Here is a 22,925-nt window from a genome sequence, read left to right on the forward strand (position 1 = left end):
AGTCTTGGTACAAGATGATCATCACATGACCCAACAGACTACCATATATGGAATGATATAAGTCTTGGTACAAGATGATCATCACATGACCCAACAGACTACCATATATGGAATGATATAAGTCTTGGTACAAGATGATCATCACATGACCCAACAGACTACCATATATGGAATGATATAAGTCTTGGTACAAGATGATCATCACATGACCCAACAGACTACCATATATGGAATGATATAAGTCTTGGTACAAGATGATCATCACATGACCCAACAGACTACCATATATGGAATGATATAAGTCTTGGTACAAGATAATCATCACATGACCCAACAGACTACCATATATGGAATGATATAAGTCTTGGTACAAGATGATCATCACATGACCCAACAGACTACCATATATGGAATGATATAAGTCTTGGTACAAGATGATCATCACATGACCCAACAGACTACCATATATGGAATGATATAATTCTTGGTACAAGATGATCATCACATGACCCAACAGACTACCATATATGGAATGATATAATTCTTGGTACAAGATGATCATCCAATACAATATTCTGTCTCTAGTTTATTATCTTCTGATGAGTAAGCTGCGCATGTTATTGTGTCATGTTTGCAATCATATTTGTAAGTGTTGTAATTGAAATGATTTGAATTTTAAAAAAAAGAAAGATTTGTTTATGAATAGCAATTAATTCTATTATTATTATTATTATTATTATTATTATTATTGTTAATATTATTGAGATATTTCTTGAAAGTTTTTTTTTGAGATCTCTGATCATATGCTGCCCAGTGAATGTTATCTAAAAAGTATCTATAAAAATATTTATATGCATAGAAAGTACTTCAGTGAATTGATACAGTTTCAAGTGCCATATATTAGTATATATATTGATGACTTTCATTTTTGATCAAACACTTCAGCATTCCACTCTATTCAAGTTGCCATGGAAACAGATACCTTCACAGCGTTCTCATCACCATTATCATTACAGTCCATGTATATTAATGCTATCTATAAATCAAGAATGTCTTTATTCAATGTTTGAAAACTTCAAAGAATGTTTAGACTCTTGCTTCCTTACAAATGTTCATTATATGATTGTGTTAAAATAGGCAATCTTTCACTGACAGTCGTCATAGCAATTGTATTATTGAAATATTGATTTTTCGGATATTTCTTACCAAAAATGAAAACTATTTGTCCAGATTTATTGTTAACTCGTACTCAGTTCAGTAAAAAAAAAAAAGGATGGAAAAATATATTATTGATATTGTTAGATGGTTTATTGTCTACTATATCTTGGCTATGTTCTATATATATATATTGGGCTTTATCGTTGTCATGGACATGTTAGCCTCTGCTTTCTCTGTCAAGTATATTAGCTATAAGCTGTAGAATTGTATTCAAAGTCAGCAGAGAAAGTGCCTTATTGGGTATTAAAGCGAGTTTAATCAGTACTTTTTAGCCAATAGGCTAGTTTCTAATCTAACACTTGGTGGCGCTGTTCAATTTCCTGTGAGAAATCTGAAGAAAAAAACAGACGAACAGTGAGCTGCGTAAATAGCACCCTCTATAGTTAGAAACTTGTCTATTGATTCAGGTTCCTAGTAAGATTAGATATTCTATCGATATTTTTGCTAATGATGAAAATTTTATAATTGTAGAGTTCAAAAAAATTTCCTGATAAACTTGAGTCTGTCTGTCAATCTGTCTATAGAGTTGAATTTATGAAGTTCTTGAAGATTTTTTGGTGGATTTGATGACTGTATGACTATGTGATAGAAACTATGTTGACTGTCATAGAAACTGTGTTGACTATGTCATAGAAACTATGTTGACTATGTCATAGAAACTATGTTGACTATGTCATAGAAACTATGTTGACTATGTGATAGAAACTATGTTGACTATGTCATAGAAACTATGTTGACTGTCATAGAAACTATGTTGACTATGTCATAGAAACTATGTTGACTGTCATAGAAACTGTGTTAACTATGTCATAGAACTATGTTGACTATGTCATAGAAACTATGTTGATTATGTTTTATGATTTGAATGATCTATGGATGTGGATTTCAATAAACATATTTGCTTTGACATTTGTTGCTCCTGTTTGGCTTTTGAAGTTGTTGAGTAATGAAGATGTGTGTTTATGAGAATGATACCTTACACATTATAATGTGCCATCTCCATCTACTAGTTACATAGTATGGTAACAGTATACCATCATGTCTGGTCTGTTTGTAAAATATCACTAAATTCTGTTTTCCATTTTCTACAATATGGCCCTCAGTCAATTTCCTTTTTTAGCACAGCTGAACTGATAAGTTTGAGTAGTGCTATAGGCATGGAAAAGTGTCTGTCTGTCTGTCTGCGTGCGTGCGTGCGTGTGTGTGTGTGTGTGTGTAAACAACTTAAAGTAAAAAATCACTGGACTGATTGCCATGATATTTGGTGGGTCTATTACCTTGGGTGTCTAGTAGGGAAATTGTTCAAATCAAAATGATCTTACCACCGCTGTGTGATTTCTTGCCAAAAAGCTTAAATTCAAAAAGTACTTGGCAGATCATTCTGAAATTTGATGGGAACATTCTTAGGGGTGTTCAGATTAAGAGTATTCATGACATGATGGTCCCATATGCAAATTAGGGCTAAAATGTGTCTTTTTGGTCAAAAATCAATAATTCCAAAACTACTTAGCAGATTGGGCTGAAATTTAATGGGAATGCATCTAGGGGTGTATGGATGAAGAAATATTAAGCATACAATGATGTTATGAATGATATGCAAATTAGGTGAAAAATGTGAATTTTTAGTCAAAAACATATCTCACAAAGTACTTGGTCAATGAGACTGAATCTTGAGTTGTTTCTTAAAGTGTTACTTTGCAGATTTTCTTCAAAATACTCTGACACAATTGGCCCTAGCATCTATGACCATGCCCATAGCAACAACCAAATGGCAGTATATTTTAGTTAAATAAGAACATCACCTGGTAGGCAAGTGAGTAAACATTCAAAAAATGTATGCAAACATCCCTAGCAACCATGGCCACGCCCATGGCAACAGCCAAACCGTCATGTATTTCACAGAAGAAATTAATAAACAATTGAATAAACATTCAAAAAATATATGCAAATGTGCCTAGCAACAAGAGCACACCCATAGCAACAGCCAAATCATCACATATCTTGCGAAGGTAACGGGGATTAATAGACAATTGAATAAACATTCCAAAAATTATGCAAATGTACCTAGCAACAAGACCACGTCCATAGCAACAGCCAAATGATCACATATATTGCGAAGATAAGAGGATTACTCAACAAATAAATAACATTAAAAAATGTATGCAAATGTGCCTAGCAACAGGACCACACTCATAGCAACGGCCAAATGATCACATATATTGCAAAGATAATATCAGAAATTCATACACAAGTGAACAAAAACATTCACCAGATTTAAACTGAATGCCTTCCATAAGGGTAGACTTACAATTTCATGATTTATGCAAGAAATTTAGCTCTACATCTGTGATTAGTCCCCGCGGACGAAGTCCGGAACAGGGACTTATGGATTGGGTTCCGTCTGTCCGTGCGTCTGTCCGTCCGTGCGTCCATCCGTCCGTCCGCAGCCGTTTCTTGGAGATGCCTGGACCGATTTTTTTCAAACTTGGTACAGGGGCAACATGCTATGGCATACATATGCACGTCAATTTGTTTTATGATACGATCCAATATGGCCGCCTAGCAACCATTTTGTTTGTGAATTTTCCCTGTCTAAAGCCATAACTCAGACATGCTTTAACAGATCTCATTCAAAGTTGGTATTAGGACAGTGTTCTATGACATACATGTGCATATTCATTGTTGTCATGATACGATCCAATATGGCTGCCTAGCAGCCATTTTGTTTATGAATTTTCATGTCCAAAGCCATAACTCAGACATGCTTGAACAGATCTCATTCAAAGTTGGTATTAGGACAGTGTTCTATGACATACATGTCCATATTCATTGTTGTCATGATACGATCCAATATGGCTGCCTGGTAGCCATTTTGTTTATGAATTTTCCATGTCCAAAGCCATAACTCAGTCATGCTTAAACAGATCTCATTCAAAGTTGGTATTAGGACAGCGTTCTATGACATACATGTGCATATCCATTTTCGTCGTGATACGATCCAATATGGCTGCCTGGCAGCCATTTTGTTTGTGAATTTTCCATGTCCAAAGCCATTACTAAGACATGCTTGAACAGATCTCATTCAAAGTTGGTATTAGGACAGCGTTCTATGACATACATGTGCATATCCATTTTCGTCGTGATACGATCCAATATGGCTGCCTGGCAGCCATTTTGTTTGTGAATTTTCCATGTCCAAAGCCATTACTAAGACATGCTTGAACAGATCTCATTCAAAGTTGGTATTAGGACAGCGTTCTATGACATACATGTGCATATCCATTTTCGTCGTGATACGATCCAATATGGCTGCCTGGCAGCCATTTTGTTTGTGAATTTTCCATGTCCAAAGCCATAACTCAGACTCCATTTTCATTGTGATATGATCCCCCATACCCAACCAATCCTTTATTGTTGGAGGCATATTCCATGTCCACCAAGCATTCACAACATATCTAAGTCTGTTTGTTTTAGGTTCAAAAATGTTGTTGCATGATCACAGTAGTGATAATTCCTTAAAACCCAATTATAGCGGGGTCTATGTCATTCTCAATGACTTGTTTTTTCAAGTCCCAGTGAAGTTAGTTGTCAAAAACGTTTAAATGCCAGGAAAGCTTGCCATCCTCAACTGCACTCGGCTTTTGTGATCCCCTACATACCCAGGGTAGGTACACCCATTTCCACGGCAAATAATAAACAAAATTGAAACCCGTGTAACATTGCTATTACGCATCAGAAAGTTTACATACTTCATGGTATGCCTTGTAACAGTTGAATCAACTTCAATACAATGAAGTGATACAGTATTATTGCTCTACTTCGTCCCTGGGTAAAGTGGTATACATTCTTGTTTCGATCGAGATTGACAGACGCACCATCTGCTCCAAGTCGTATACATGTGTGAAAGGTGTGAAGTGAGCAGACGATCGTGACTGTACATTTTTGCAATAAAGCTTACAAATGATGTGTGTTTTCAGTGCTCACCTCCTTGGTTTGATGTAATAATCTTCAGATTCAATGAAAATATCAATACAAACACTTGAAACGCCTGAAAACATATTCTTTCTCAGTTTAGAACAACAATGTGTATATCCGTACCTTAACTTCCTGGTTTATCTTACATCAACGTTGGTGGTGCACTTTCGAAACGAAGCGCATGTGTGACCAGACGTTAATTACGCAAATTTTTACCAAAACCAAATCAAGTCTTGCCATTACCCTACGGGATACGTCTTCAAAATTTCGTTTGAATTGAGCCAATCGTTATGGAGAAAACAGTGACACAGACAGACAGACACACACACACACACACACACACACACACACAGACAGACACTTCCACCCACTAAATACATCTCTTCCTTACGGAAGAAAAAGATATGCAAATATATCTAGCAACATGGCTACGCCCATAGCAACATCCAAATAATCAGATACATCGCAAAGATAGCAACTTGGTTGGATAGGCTACTGGATAGTCATTCAGCAAATGAACACCTATTGTTAGCATGGACTAGTATGTGGATAAACATTTTTAAAAACTGCACAGTTGTGCTACAATGCCATTCATTGGTGGTATTTTTTTTTATATACTTTCAGTCTGTTTGAACAATTTGTTTTTCTCGAGCTATTATGGCATCAAATTATTAGTTTTCCTCCTTCACCTGCCGACAGATTTTATGTCTCAAAATCCTCCTTCCCCCCCCCCACCCGAAATCAAATGGTTCTCCCCTTAGCACAATTATAACTTCTTAGGTTCATTAGTGCTAGGCATAGCAAAGTGTGTGTGTGTGTGTGTGTGTGTGTGTGTCTCTCTCTCTCTCTCTCTCTCTCCCACCCTCCCTCTCTCTCCCACCCTCCCCCTCTCTCCCACCCCCCTCCCTCTCTCCCACCCTCCCCTCTCTCCCCCCTCCCTCCCCTCCCCCCCCCCCTCTCTCTCTCTCTCTCTCTCTCTCTCTCTCTCTCTCTCTCTCTCTCTCTCTCTCTCTCTCTCTCTCTCTCTCTCTCTCTCTCTCTCTCTCTCTCTCTCTCTCTCTCTCTCTCTTGTGTTGGTATTTGGTGAGGACATTACTTGTGTGTAGTTGTGAAATTCTTCAAAGCAAAATACAACAATACAACCCATTCACCATGCAGTTTCAAGATATAAGTTTTTGACCAAAATTGACATTTTTAGACCCAATTTGCATACCACTAATGGTATCATCATGTTGTGAATACAGCTTCATCTACACATGCCAAGATGCATCCCCATTGAATTACAGAAAAATCTGCTTGGTAGTTTTGGAATTATAGATTTTTGACAAACAAGACACATTTTTACCTCCTGTAAGGGTACGGGAGGTATTAAAAGGGGATGTCTGTCTGTGTGTGTCTGTCTGTCTATCTGTCTGTATGTCCATCTGTGTGTGTGTGTGTGTGTGTGTCTGTCTGTCTGTCTGTCTGTCTGTGTCATCATTTTCTTAAAAACAGCTGGTTCAATTATAATAAAATTTGGTACAAATAATGTTTGGGGTAATGGCTAGACCTGATTAGTTTTTGAGCGAGATCTGTTCATATTTATTAGGGAAATTTGCATATCAGTGAAATCAACTAATTAAGCATTATCTTAAGACTGCATTCTTCAATTTCAATACAATTCAGTACATACGTTAACCATAAAAAAATTGAATATGTCCTACAAACTTTGTTGCTATAGATTACAGTTTTAATGAATAATTTGCATAATTAATTTTCGGTAATTAGGCTATATCTTAAAAATGCAAGCTTCAAATTTCATGTAATATGGTACATATATCAACTATAGTAATATGCACCTGTGCTAAGCTGTTGTTGATACAACCTTTACCTTTAATGAGTAGTTTGAATGACGAACGATATTCAGCAATGAAGCAGTATCATGCACTCTTCAAATTCCATATAATTTGGCAAAGCACACTTGTCCGAAAAAAAGCATGTTACCATAGTTTTTTAGCACAACTGAACTGAGGTTCAGTAGTGCTATAGGGATCGCCCGGCGTCTGTCTGTCTGTCTGTCTGTGTGTGTGTGTGTGTGGATGTGTGTGTGTGTGTAAACAACTTAAAGTAAAAAACTACTAAACCGATTGCCATGATATTTGGTGGGTCCATTACCTTGATTTGGGTGTCTAGTTGGGAAATTGTTCAAATCAAAATGATCGCATCACAGGTGTGTGATTTGGGTCAAAAAATGTGGCAGATTGGTGCAGAATTTGGTGGGAACATTGTTAAGGGGTGTAAAGTAAGATTTGTTCATGACATGATGATTCCATCAGTGATATGCAAATTAGGGCTAAAAATGTGTCTTTTTGGTTAAAAATCTATAATTCCAAAACTACTGAGCAGATTGGGCTGAAATTTAATGGGAAAGCATCTAGGGATGTATGGATGAAGAAATATTAAGCATACAATGATTCCATGACTGATATGCAAATTAGGTGTAAAAATGTTCATTTTTGGTCAAAAACTTAGTTCTCAAAAAGTACTTGGTCACCGAGTCTGAAACTTGGTGAGAAGTTTCTGAAAGTGTTATTCTGTAGATTTTCTTCAAAACATTTTGAGAAAATTGGCCCTAGCGACCATGACCACGCCCTTAGCAACAAACAAATGGCAGTATATTTTGGTCAAATAACAACATCATCTAGTAGGCAAATGAGTAAACATTCAAAAAATGTATGCAAATACCCTAGCAACCATGACCACGCCCACAGCAACAGCCAAACGGTCGTGTATTTCACAAAGATAACAACAGGGATTAATAGACAATTGAATAAACATTCAAAAAATGTATGTAAATTTGCCTAGCAACAAGACCACGCCCATAGCAACAGCCAAATAATCACGTATATTGCAATGATAACAACAGGAATAGAAAGACAAATGAATAAACATTAAAAAAATGTATGCAAATGTGCCTAGCAACAAGACCACGCCTATAGCAACGGCCAAATTATCACATATATTACAAAGATAACGGGGATTAATAGACAATTGAATAAACATTCAAAAAATGTATGTAAATATGCCTAGCAACAAGACCACGCCCATAGCAACAGCCAAATGATCACATATATTGCAAAGATAATATCAGGAATTCATACACAAGTGAACAAAAACATACAAAAATGTATGCAAATATATCTAACAACATGACCACGCCCATAGCAACAGCCAAATGATAGCATATATCGTAAAGATAGCTACATGGTTGGATAGGCAACTGGATAGTCATTCAACAAATGAACACTTCTTGTTAGCATGGACTACCATATGGATAAACATTTTTTAAAAACTGTACAGTTGTGCTACAACGCCATTGGTGGTATTTTTTTAGTTTTAATGAACAATTTGCATAATTAGTGATTCCCTTACGAGAATCATTCAGTTTAAATATGGTGTTACCATTTTTTCATGTCCATAGCCATTATTTCGATGTGTCTGAACCGATTGCCTTCAAACTGGGTACAGGGATATTTACTGTACCATATTCTTCATATGCATGTCAACTTGTGTGACGATACGATCCAATATAACCACTGGGTGAACATGAACAATTTCATAACTTTACACTAAGACAAATTTATTGTACCATATTCTTCATATGCATGTCAACTTGTGTGACGATACGATCCAATATAACCACTGGGTGAACATGAACAATTTCATAACTTTACACTAAGACAAATTTATTGTACCATATTCTTCATATGCATGTCAACTTGTGTCACGATACGATCCAATATAACCACTGGGTGAACATGAACAATTTCATAACTTTACACTAAGACAAATTGATTGTACTATGATGTATATATGTATGTCAACTTATGTCACAATATGATCCAACATGACCGCTGGGTGGCCATTCTGTTTTAACCGATTCCATTTAAACTGGGTACAAGGATATATGTTGTACCATAATCTTCACATGTATATCAACTTGTGTCACGATACAATCCAATATGGCCACTGGGCAAAAATTTGACATTGTCCTTATACCAACATTGAATGAGATCTGTTCAAGCATGTCTGCATAATGGCTTTTAACATTTTGTTATGATTTTTCCATGTTTGGGACCATTACACAGACATGCATGAACAATTTCCATTAAAACTTTATTTAAAGACTATGTACTATGATGTATATAATTATGTATGTCAACTTGTGTCACAATATGATCCAACAGGACTGCTAGGCAGCCATTCTGTTATGATTTGTTCATCTCTGTAGCCATTTGGGAGACATGTCTGAGCCGATCAATTTCAGTCAATCTTGGTATAAGGGCAGTGTACTAATAGGTACATATGCATGTCAATTTGTGATTGCACCTATCACAGACAAGAAGTGTTACAATAAAAACAGGGATCAATAACTCCCAAACAGTGGGAACTATGTCATCTATGATCGCTTGTTATCCCTAATTTGCATGTCACTGATAGGATCATCATGTCATGAATAATTCTTATTATAATATACCTAGTGATAACGCTGTGCCATGATTCGCTAGAATCAGTCACGTGATAGGAAAATAGAATGATTATTTCCCTTGGGAAATAGTTCCATCAACCGCGAGTTCACAGCAGGTCAAAATGGCAGCTACTGAGGATGTCGTCTGCCACCGTGAGTTCACAGCATGAGGTATATTATAAAACACATATTGCCTGGCCTATATTCGGGCTATAGCATCCGTTCATTACCCCCTCGTGACTGTGAGTTACCAGAATCACATGCTATTTCCCTCAGCCTTCAGCCTCGTGAAATAGCATGTGATTCTGGTAACTCACAGTTCCTCGGGTGTAATAAACGGATGCTATAGCCCTCATGGCCAGGCAATATGTGTTCAATATAAACATCCCCAAGAATGTTCACACCAAATTTCAGACTGACCTGACCTGCCCAGTAGTTTTTAGCACAACTGAACTTGTTCAGTAGTGCTATAGGGATCGCCCGGCGTCTGTCTCTCTGTGTGTGTGTGTGTGTGTGTGTGTGTGTGTGTGTGTGTGTGTGTGTGTGTGTGTGTGTGTGTGTGTGTGTGTGTGTGTGTGTGTGTGTGTGTGTGTTTAAACAACTTAAAGTCAAAAACCGCTGAACCAATTGCCATGATATTTGATCGGTCTATTACCTTGGGTGTCTAGTTGGGAAATTGTTCAAATCAAAATGATCGCATCACAGGTGTTTGATTTGAGTCAAAAAATGTGATTTTTGGTCAAAAAACTTAAACTCAGAAACTACTGAGCAGATTGGTGCGAAATTTGGTGGGAACATTCTTAAGGGGGTGTAAAGTAAGATTTGTTCATGACATGATGATTCAATCAGTAATATGCAAATTAGGGCTAAAATATGTCTTTTTGGTTAAAAATCTATAATTCCAAAACTACTGAGCAGATTGGGCTGAAATTTAATGGGAATGCATCTAGGGATGTATGGACGAAGAAATATTAAGCATACAATGATTCCATGACTGATATGCAAATTAGGTGTAAAAATGTTCAATTTTGGTCAAAAACTTATATCTCAAAAAGTACTTGGTCACCGAGTCTGAAACTTGGTGAGATGTTTCTGAAAGTGTTATTCTGCAGATTTTCTTCAAAACATTTTGAGAAAATTGGCCCTAGCGACCATGACCACGCCCTTAGCAACAAACAAATGGCAGTATATTTTGGTAAAATAACACCATCATCTGGTAGGCAAATGAGTAAACATTCAAAAAAAATGTATGCAAATACCCTAGCAACCATGACCACGCCCATAGCAACAGCCAAACGGTCATGTATTTCACAAAGATAACAGGGATTAATAGACAATTGAATACACATTTAAAAAATGTATGTAATTTCGCCTAGCAACAAGACCACGCCCATAGCAACAGCCCAATAATCATGTGTATTGCAAAGATAACAACAGGAATAGAAAGACAAATGAATGAACATTAAAAAAATGTATGCAAATGTGCCCAGCAACAAGACCACGCCCATAGCAACAGCCAAATGATCATGTATATTGCAAAGGTAACAACGGGGATTAATAGACAATTGAATAAACATTCAAAAAATGTATGTAAATATGCCTAGCAACAAGACCACGCCCATAGCAACAGCCAAATGATCATGTGTATTGCAAAGATAATATCAGGAATTCATACACAAGTGAACAAAAACATACAAAAATGTATGCAAATATATCTAACAACATGACCACGCCCATAGCACCAGCCAAATGATAGCATATATCGTAAAGATAGCAACATGGTTGGATAGGCAACTGGATAGTCATTCAGCATTCACTTATTGTTAGCATGGACTACCATATGGATAAACATTTTTAAAAACTTGTGCTACAACGCCATTGGTGGTATTTTTTAGTTAGTTTTTTGACCAAAAAAATCACATTTTAATAGCTCTGCTGAAAGCGTCAGGTTGATTCTTTGTTGGCGTCTGTCATCCGTCATCTGTCTGTCCGTCAACTGTTTAGCTCTGCTGTCAGTAACAGCTGAGAGTTAAGTTGATTATCAGTCCCCATCAGTCATCCGACTATCAACTTTTTCTATGAAAATGACTGTCAGAATATTTTGATATTTGGTCTGCATGGCCTTTGGAGGGAGGTTATTCAGATTTGTTCATCCCAAGTTGATCTGTGCCATTTTCAGGTTTTTTCAGCATTTTTGTCAAAAATGATATTTTCAACTTCTTCTCAAATACTACTTGTCAGATTGCTTTGATAACTGATAACTGGCATGCAGATACCCAGAGGGTAGCTTTCACAGATTTGTTAATTTCAACTCAGCACATGTTCTCTATTTTCAGTGATTTTTTTTTATTTTTTGAATGATAGAATTCAATGATGCATGCGCATTGTGACCATTGCCATATTGGATTTCAGCACACTAGAAGCTGAAGTAAGTAGCCACATTGCCATATTGGATTTCAGCACACTAGAAGCTGAAGTAAGTAGCCACTTTTCAAAAGACATCATTAAAGGCAGCTGGAAAAAAGCAAGAAAAAAAGCTACTTTTTGAATATATAGCGATGCTATTAAAATCGTCATTTACGTCACGATTCCTAGCATGCGCGATTTAAATGGATAGTTAACTAAAGTGACTGTACACTGACTCCTGGCTAATATGTATCTTATATTGCTATTGTACGCTGGCTTAACTTTGAATAAAAATGTGTCCAGTTCAAAATTGTAACTTTTTGCAGCAAATTAAAAATTCTTTGTGCGGGAAAGTACACAAGAAGTGCGCACATGCACTGTGCATTTTCCGCGAGTAACAGTAGTCTTGAAAGTCTCCTTCATTTGAAGATAGCACGTCGCAATTATAATGTCAGCGAGTGAAACTCAAAAAAAAGACGGAAAAAGTCGTTCAACGTGAGGTCGCCTGCTATGCTGCATGCAGTGACTCCGAAGATGCGCTCGATCTCATTTACATCTTGTTCCTTATATTAAAACATTTCATACTGATAAATCGGCAGATCTCTTTTTGGAATATTTGGTGGCCCTGAAAAACTATTAAACTAGGTACGCAGTTTAAGATCCACTATTTGAAGATATTTCTTTTCAATAATTGTGTTCGACGTTGTCTTTGGCTAAAATGTTGTTTGATATAATTATCTCATTGCACACTGACACTAGCGTTATTCCGCAATTCATGACAATTTGCTATGGAAAGAATATCCCTGAATTTGTAAACAGAGCTGTACATCAAAATCCAAACTTCAATTTCCATTATAATGATAATGGCAAGGAGAGTTCACCTTGGGTTCCGACATAAACAAGGCCATACCAGTTTTGGAAGTTGGGTAAAGAAAATGATTATTTTGTTGCGTTACTTATTTGAGAAAGCACCATCCATTTTTAGTTGATACCTAGTTGACCCTTCTTTTAAGACGTTTCGGACCGGCTGTTGGAGTCCTTCATCAATCGCAGTCATGTCTAACAAGACAGCATTCTTTGTTTGGCTTAAAATTTAATATTGTTCATCAAGCAGAGATGCTAGTATTTCAATCACATTATGATCAGCAAGGCTATTTTCAGCCTTGCTTTTAGAGGCAGAGTACTTCAGTTTAGTTGTGACAAGTATGTCTTTAAGATTTTTGTTTCGTTCTTTTCTGTGCTATGATTGGTTTGGTCGGGTAGAGTTGGTTCAAGGTTACATTATTTTCTAGCAGTTTCCAATGTTTTGTTAATGCGTCTTTTAGTTTAGACGTTTTTAATGTTGGGACTATATAATGTTGTTTTGAAGACTAGAGGAATCTCTTGAGTTGGTGTCCGATTTTGGAGATAAGTCTCCCTATTCTTATAACGGACCTAACGAGCGAATCACTTCTGATTTGTTGTATCCTCTTTGTGTCAATTTGTTTATGAAGAATTTCAATTTGTGGAAATCTTCTTCGTTACTACACATTCATACCTCATTGTTTCGCCTTTAATAAAAACCCATTAAAAGACGGAATTTGGGTGACAAGATTGTCTATGGAGGTACAGAAAAGTGTAAGTCGATTTGGTGTAGTCTGGATAACCAGAATGTGGTTTCTATAACCACACATTGTATTAATCGTAACGATCAATACTGTATAGGAACTAGACTAGTTTGGTGTGAGTCTTGATATCCAACCTTTTTGTTTGTTCGAACCTATGACCTTTGTAAATCACCAAATCAAGGCATACCACTTCCATTTCTGAGCTGACTAATGAAAATTTTAATGTTGGGTGCATTTCATTTATCTTTTCACTCGGAATATTGAGTTCAGTTTGTGTGCCACGGAATAGCATGAATATCATGACATCTCTGAAACGTGTCTAAAGTGATATTTTATCCATATATGTTTCAATAATGCGACACTCAAGTTTGTGGAATGCGACATCAGCTATCTCTAGAGAAGCTGGTGAGCCCATACTACAACCACGTGTTTGTTTGTAGACATCTACAAACAGAGGCTACTAGATGAAAACCACCGTTTGTATTTTCTCTTGGATTTATTTATAATTTACCAAGGTGTTTAAGGTGTGTTTCATGTTTTTGTCTTGAAAATTTTCTTCTATCCATATCGGGGGATTATTCTCAAGACTTTATTTGTTGAAACTAATAGTTTAGTGGTTTGGTAGTTCTCTTTTTGGATGTGGTGGCCCTGAAAAGGGCCGTTAGTAATAAAGGGAAGGGGATTCCTAACACCATCAATATTAAATAAGTGTATGACATTGCGCTTACCATATAACCAACTGTGGGTTGTTAGATCAAGTTTGTTAATAAGTGGAAGTATTTTCCAAGGTTGGTTCAAACTTGATTATTTTGTTTGGTAATAATAAATTGGTTTAAAGGTCAGATAGCCAAGAGATCAGTTAGCTCCTCATGGATTTTTTTTACCAGCTATCTATCTTAAATAGAAGCATGGATTGTTAACTACTACTTATTGCTACTTACACAGAACAAGTTAGTTGTGAACCAGTGACATGTAGGTATATTGTGAAGTGCACATTACAAAATTGGTAACTGAGAAAAAATTTTTTGCATTGCTTCTGCATATGGAAAAAATAATTTGATGCAGGACTGATGATAGAAAAAAAAATTGCTGTCACAGTGATGGGGAAAAAAAATTGCTGCCATACCCACTTCCTCCTGCCCCCCCCCCCCCCAAATCAAATGGTTCTCCCCTAACAATCCTACTAGTATTTTGATCAACTTTAGATGCAAGTTACTGCTGTTGGCGGCGCTGTCTATATCTCGAGGTCGTATTACCAGTGCCCTCAATAACAGTATCACTATCTTTAGCTAAAACACACAGTGTTTGAATATACAAGAAATTTGGCTGTTGTTATAAATAGATACCTGTACGTGGAAAAGCATCTTACAGGATTAGCTTTGTACAACTCAAATTTTCATCAAAGACATATTTTGCTCACTTCAAACGGAACTTGACAAAAATGTGCAAATATATTACAGTCCTTTGTGTATAAAGGAACATTACACATTCAAATCAAAATTGCACAAAATGTGGTCTTTAGAGAACACATTGCACACAATGTAGTCTTTAGAGAACACATTGCACAAAATGTAGTCTTTAGAGAACACATTGCACAAAATGTAGTCTTCAGAGAAAACATTGCACAAAATGTAGTCTTCAGAGAAAACATTGCACAAAATGTAGTCTTCAGAGAAAACATTGCACAAAATGTAGTCTTCAGAGAAAACATTGCACAAAATGTAGTCTTCAGAGAAAACATTGCACAAAATGTAGTCTTCAGAGAAAACATTGCACAAAATGTAGTCTTCAGAGAACACATTGCACAAAATGTAGTCTTTAGAGAAAACATTGCACAAAATGTAGTCTTTAGAGAACACATTGCTGCTAAAATAAATAACAGAATAGTTTGGAAAACATGAAGTGTTGAAGTTTAGTCACCCAATTAACCTGTCCCCATCTAAATTCTGAATGAATTGAATTCAGTTCTCTTGTCCCGGTTCAACTAAATCGGTTTACAACCAATTTAAGGGCATATTATGCATATTATGCCCTTAAATTGGTTGTAAACCGCTTTAGTTGAACCGGTTCGAAACCCCCTCAGGGGGTGGTTTCGATTCAGTTCAAAGTAAATCAGTTCGGAACAGGTTTAACTTGTCGTAGTTAGGACAGGAAAAAACCGACTTAGAATCGATTTAACTTGAATCATTCAAATGCCCAGCTGCGCACTTGAATCCTGATCTCGAGGTTAAATTCTGCAAGTTACATGATTTGTTACTTTGAGTACTGACACCTTCATTTTGGAACACAACTGAAGTATTTATTTATAGTACAAGTGTGCTTCCCAATGTGGAGAATGAGGAAATATTTGGCTGTTCAGTAGTAACTTGTGATAGATTTTGACAATGTTTCCCCAAAAGGACGACAACAACAAAAACAACAAATTGCGTTCTCAATATCAAGGTATCGTGCAATTTCTGAAAATCAAATGTCCTTTATTCATCAAATTTCAATCCTTTGAATTCATAGTTTTTAAAAACAACCTGATACCATATTCCATTACATATTTCATTTCTGAACTATTTATTAAAGTACAATGTATGTACTGAAAGTTTGGGCATGCACTGATATTTTACTCAACAATTTAACCCCCCCCCCCCCTCCACCCACCAGACACACACAAAGTAAAATAATGTGAAATAAAATAAAACGTGTGTTTTCAATATCGAGATAACATAGATGTATACGTAATTTATTTATCCACATACAAACCCGATACATTCTCCAAGCCATCCTACAGAACTATCGATGTGTACTGTGCATATTGCACTACAGAATAAACAACTTAGATTGTGTTAGAAAATGTATTACATGAAACACATGAGTAAGATTTTAAAGATTGAGATAATATATTCATATCTAAGAATTATTAATATATTCATATCTAAGAATTATCAATATATTTATATCTAAGATTATTAATATACTCATATCTAGGAATTATTAAGTTATATCTAAAAATGATTAATATATTCATATGAAAGAATGATTAATATATTCATATCTAAGAATTATTAATGTATTTGTATCTAAGAATTATTAATATAGTCATATCTAAGAATTAATATATTCATATCTAAGAATGATTAACATATTCATATCTCAGAATTATTAATATACTCATATCTAACAATTATTAATGTATTCATATCTAAGAATTATTAATATATTCATATCTAAGAATTATTAATCTGCGTTAAGCACAAATTTGGCTTGAGGAAGGTTCTACTATGGGTGCATTTCTGCCCGTGTTGTACAGACTAGTCGACTATGGTGAACTTATTGTTATTAGCGATAGTGATTGAACATGAGGGTAGGGTATCATCATTACCATTTTCCAGCTTTTAGTTTAGTTCTTTAATATCATAATTTTGGTAGTTTTTATTTAATTTAGTAAATCAAAGCGAGAATAGCTAAAAATACCCAGTTCTGGACCACTGAAAATTAAAAAAGAAAAAATTCTAGTCCCCCAAAACACCTCTAATATACAACTTTTTGAAATTAGATATGTCATCGATTGCTAGATTATGTGGTTTGGGATGACCACTGACAAGATAAGAGCATGTTTTGGTGACTGCATCACACAGTTCGTTTTGCTATCAGTTGAGCTAGCTAACTGGCCCGTAGGCTATACAAATTTGTGAGTGGGACCAGAATGTAATCTCATTCCTTGGTGTACGCCTGCGCAGATTTCAAGTTCACGGGGTCATTTCAACTGTGACTGTGCAGTTTATCAACATTGTATACTTCCGTTTTGGAGAGGTGCAGGACTGAAGTTGCTACAAAAGTTGTTACATGCCATGCATGAGATCTCACTCTACACGAGACCATGAGACTTATAAAACTGCTTTTTACATCAAAATCTATTGTTTTTTCCGCAGAGTAATGGCAAGAACTGATTAGGTTTAGGTAAACATCCCATGAATATTAATGAGCAATTAACGTAATTAATGGTCTTCAGTAATTAGACTATATCTCAAGAATGCACGCTTCAAATTCACTATAACTTGGTACATACATTTGCAATACCAAAGCGCATCTGTCCTGAAAATATTATAGATTTAGCTTTTAGTTTTAATAAGTTATTGGCATATTTTCAGTAATTAGATGCCATGGCCACACAAAAGAAAGTTGTTGTTTCTGGTCAGGAAACGTTGCCTAAAATGGTGTGATGATGCGAAATCTTTTGTTAATGGTTCATGATTAGTTCTGCAGTTGTCTTCCCTGAAGTAGCAATTAATATAGGGAGAGTTATTTTGTGTTTCCCTTGGATCTGCAGTCTGTATTGGCTGGACAAACACGAGTAAAAAGAAGATCAAGGCGGGGTTATTTAAGTGATGCAAACTCACCAGAAAACAATTCTTTTTTTTCTTGGCCTTCAAATAGGTTTACAATGAGCGCGGAGTTCACAAACAGGTGAAATATTTATCATCGTTTCAATTTCGTCAAATATGGACTTATCATTTTCAAATTTCACACACTAATGCGCAGATGAATAAAGAGAAATCACATCTTTTTAGATTTTTGATTAGAAGTTTAGGAAGTATTATATTGACCTCCAACTGTCTCCTTTTTACCGTGTTCTTTTCTGATTTCTCCTGATAACAAACTACCGCTGTTTGTTGCAAGGCTTGTAATCATTTATCTAGCTAGGTATCTCAGGATATAAATACACTCTCACATATTTATCAAGTGTAATAATTTATACCAAAATGTATATGGTCAAAATATGAAAAATAGACCAAGCCTACGAGGAAAACTGCCTTCAACACTTGTTAACTGCCTACGTAAAATTTTCTATTTCTATTCAGCAGTCAATTGTGCATGGGTGTGCATGGGTTTGCAACAATGTATCCATACTGGTGACCTATACATTGACCTCTATATAATTAGTGTACAGTGAGGGCATGCCACTCAACAAAATCTTGACAAAAACTATAAGTGACAAAGTTGATTAAAGTTGGAAGCAGAAACTTATAGGATTTGTAGCAGATGGTACGTCTGTCGGTCGAAACAGGAATGTATACATTTTACCCAGTGACGAAGTAGGGCAATAATACTGTATCACTTCACTGTATTAAAGTTGTTAAACTGTTACGATGCTTACCATGAAGTATGTAAACTTTCTGATGCGGGTTTTGGGACCTGTTCAAACATGTCTGAGTTATGGCTTTGGACATGGAAATTTCGCAAACAAAATGGCTGCTAGGCGGCCATATTGGATTGTATCTTGACAACAATAAATATGCACATGTATGTCATAGAACACTGTCCTACTACCAACTTTGAATGAGATCTATTCAAGTATGTCTGAGTTATGCTTTGGACATGGAAAATTCACGAACAAAATGGCTGTCAGGCAGCCATATTGGATTGTATCACGACCACAATGAATATGCACATGTATGTCATAGAACACTGTGCTGATACCAACTTTGAATGAGATCTGTTCAAGCATGTCTGAGTTATGGCTTTGGACATGGAAAATTCGGAAACAAAATGGCTGCCAGGCAGCCATATTGGATCGTATCATGATGAAAATGGATATGCACATGTATGTCATAGAACACTGTCCCAATACCAACTTTGAATGAGATCTGTTCAAGCATGTCTGAGTAATGGCTTTGGACATGGAAAATTCAGAAACAAAATGGCTGCCAGGCAGCCATATTGGATCATTTCATGACGAAAATAGATATTCACATGTATGTCATAGAACACTGTGCTGATACCAACTTTGAATGAGATCTGTTCAAGCATGTCTGAGTTATGGCTTTGGACATGGAAAATTCGCAAACAAAATGGCTGCTAGGCAACCATATTGGATCGTATCATGAAACAAATTGACGTGCATATGTATGCCATCATATGCTGCCCCTGTGCCAAGTTTGAAAAAAATTGGTCCAGGCATCTCCAAGAAACAGCTCTAGACGGACGGACAGACGGACAGATGGAACCCATAAGTCCCCGCCCTGGACTTCGTCCAGCGGGGACTAACAACCACTTGAATGCTACAAAAAGCATGGAGTGTTACACAGTATAAAAAACAACCACTCGAATGCTACAAAAACAATCACTTGAATGATACAAAAACCTGATTCTATTAATGGATTCATCAACACCTAAAAAAAGTCTTTTTGCCAGTCACAAACTTTCTGAAATTGATAGACTTCTTTCCCATTTGACGGTAACAACCACAAATGATTGTGTAGTATTTGACGATCATGCATTGATTAAGTTTAAGCCCACAGCCTGGCACGACTTTCTACTTGTTACATTACTAAAATTACTTACATTCATATGGGACAGTGCTATAATATCCTCAGTGTTCTCCCCAGGATTTTGTCACAAGAGGGGAGAATACTTGCTGAGTGGAGCGAAGGGGTGGTCAGGAGGGGGACACCTAGGAGCTTTTGAAATTCGCATCTTGAAATGGTGGCTTTTGGTGGCACTTTTTTTTTTAGCCATTTTAACCCATTTTAATAATGTGAATTTCAACACAACTGCAGTGTCACTGTCACTGCGAAAGTGAACCTGCGCGATCACAGAAACAAGTGTAATTTTATCCCTTTCGTATATAGTTGGTTATGTACGTCAATATTAACGATATCGACATTTTATTGTATTCTGATAGAAATATTCTGAGACATAACTCGGGAAACAAATGCCTGTGTTCCTGTTACTTTGTACGTGGTAATGAAGTCAATAAAAAGAAAATGAAATAAAACGAATCGGATTTCAGGAGGGACAGGTATCTGACAAAACTTTCTGCGAGAGTTTTGTCACGGCCCACCTATCTATGAACAGTGGACTCGCCCACAATGACACCACATGTTTATCTGTGTTGTCTTCAAGTGAAGCCTTCTGGTTGCCAGACACTCGGCCGAAAATAAACTCATCCCATCGCCAGCTCGTCCCAAAATGCTACGCGTTCAGAACACAAAACACAAACGTGAAATGACGCAACTTTGGCAGATTCTGTCGAGAAGGCAACACGACTTTTCATCTGTCGAAAGTTTTGTTCATTAGTGACATTTTATTTAGTATCATCTAAGTAGTGTCGGTGAACAACACGAGCCTTTCAAAGTTTCACATTTCATTTTGTTTTTGTACCATAACACCAATCTGATTAAAATCCGATGTAGATGTAGACAATCTCGCTACCATTGCAGTTGTTCAGCCTACAGTCAGTACAGCCTCAGTTGCAGTTACTCAATACATGGACAATGTCGCAGCCAGTCAATCTATGAACAGTACCACTACCGACACGGTCACAGAGACAATAACAGTCACGCAGTCTACAAATAGTATTCCTGACACGTCCACTACACAATGTGCAGATGTGGAATCATTATCAACTACCCATGAATTGACAATTACTTTGACCCTACATCCTGGTATGTAGACAACGAGAGTAAACACATACCTGACACTTGCACTCCATCCATGGTCGACTACTACAAGTTCCAGTACCAATCGTACAAGGAGGGTACAGACAACAGCAACCACAGTAATAGCGAAATTTACCCTGACTCAAACATGTTTCGGTCAAGCCCACTAGATGCAAAAGTTCTTATCGACACCCACAAGAAAGACATCCAGTCAACCTATCCAAATTTTAGTCAATTACAAATACCAGTTCTGTCCACGTTGAACATACCACAGTCTAATAGGGTATCATGACAGTATTGTAGTGGACTTTTTGCAGTATGGTTGGCCCATAAACTACACGGCAGCCTCCTTACGACGCACTCACATCAGGAATCACTCGTCGGCTTTAAACTTTGCATTGCACATTGACACTAATACATCCGGAAAGAAATTGATAATGGTGCACTCGTAGGTCCATTTACATGCAATCCGTTCGACATGCCACTTGCAACATCACCCCTCTCAACAGTACCAAAAAAGGACTCTGTGGAGAGGAGAACAATTATGGATATGTCGTTCCCTTTCAATCACTGTGAATGATGGCATTCCACTAGATACATACCTTAACATCCCTTACAAGCTACGCTACCCATCTACAGACAACCTTATCACCATGATAAACAAACATGGACCAGGCTGCCTACTTTTTAAGTGTGATATACGATGCTGTTACCGTTGGATTCCAGTTGACCCTCATGACTATCACTTATTAGGTTTCCATTGGAGAGATCAACTCTACTTTGACACCAAACTGCCATTTGGTCTTCGTTCGTCAGCCATGGCATGTCAACGATGCACGAATGCACTGGTATATATCTATCAGAAATCAGGCTTTGACGCTATTAATTACATTGATGACTTTGCAAGTGCCGAGACCACACCTAGGGCAGCACAGGCCTTCAGCACACTCAAAAATGTCATCACCACACATGGTTTCACATTAGCTCAGGAGAAGTCAACCCCTCCAACAACTAACCTCATTTTCCTTGGAAAGCAGTTTGACACTACTACAATGACAATTAGCATACCATTTGCCAAACTTCGAGAAGTAAGAGACCTGTTAAATCTCTTCTCTAGCAAGAAAAAATGTACTAAGAGGCAGCTTCAGTCATGCACTCATTGGGAAATTAGTGTTCGTAGCTGAATGTGTTCGGTCAGCACGACTCTTCATTGTACGCATGCTACCACTTCTTCGCACAGTCAAGAGGATGCATTACAGAGTATACCTCAATGCAGAATTTCTTAAAGACATTAAGTGGTGGCAGCTATTCATGGACACTTACAATGGAATCACCATAATTCCAAGCAGTGTTTGGGCACATACCGACCTTTTATCCACAGATGCATGTGCCACTGGTTGTGATGGTTGGTTACAAGTAAAACTCACAGCAGGCACAGTTCTTCCACACAGTTTTCTCAGACCACTGGTCAAACTCCAACATTGCAACACTGGAAATGCTCACAATACTTGTCGCCCTTTGCACCTGGGCGGTTACACTCCAAGGATCAAGACTTCAACTGTACTGTGACAATGCTGCATCAGTCCCAATACTCTGCACGGGCAAAGGCAGACATTACACCCTTCTTTCCATCGCTCGTAACATATGGTTGATCTGTGCGCAACATAACATCCAGATAAGAGCATCTCACATTGCAGGTAAAAACAATGTCATTGCGGATCACCTGTCTCGCTGGCACTTGCACGACTCACATCAAGCAGACTTCTCTCGCCTGACTGTTGC

At 37.0% G+C, this 22,925-nt stretch overlaps 1 protein-coding gene across 1 annotated transcript; it reads left to right on the forward strand.

The window, feature by feature from the left end:
* The first annotated feature begins 21,796 nt into the window (after positions 1–21,796).
* LOC144451315 (uncharacterized) lies at positions 21,797–22,327 on the forward strand. The gene has a single exon (XM_078142119.1). The coding sequence runs from the start codon at positions 21,797–21,799 to the stop codon at positions 22,325–22,327; it is 531 nt and encodes a 176-aa protein (XP_077998245.1).
* Positions 22,328–22,925: the final 598 nt, after the last annotated feature.

The sequence above is a fragment of the Glandiceps talaboti genome, chromosome 21 (assembly GCF_964340395.1).
Source record: "Glandiceps talaboti chromosome 21, keGlaTala1.1, whole genome shotgun sequence".
NCBI lineage: Eukaryota > Metazoa > Hemichordata > Enteropneusta > Spengelidae > Glandiceps > Glandiceps talaboti.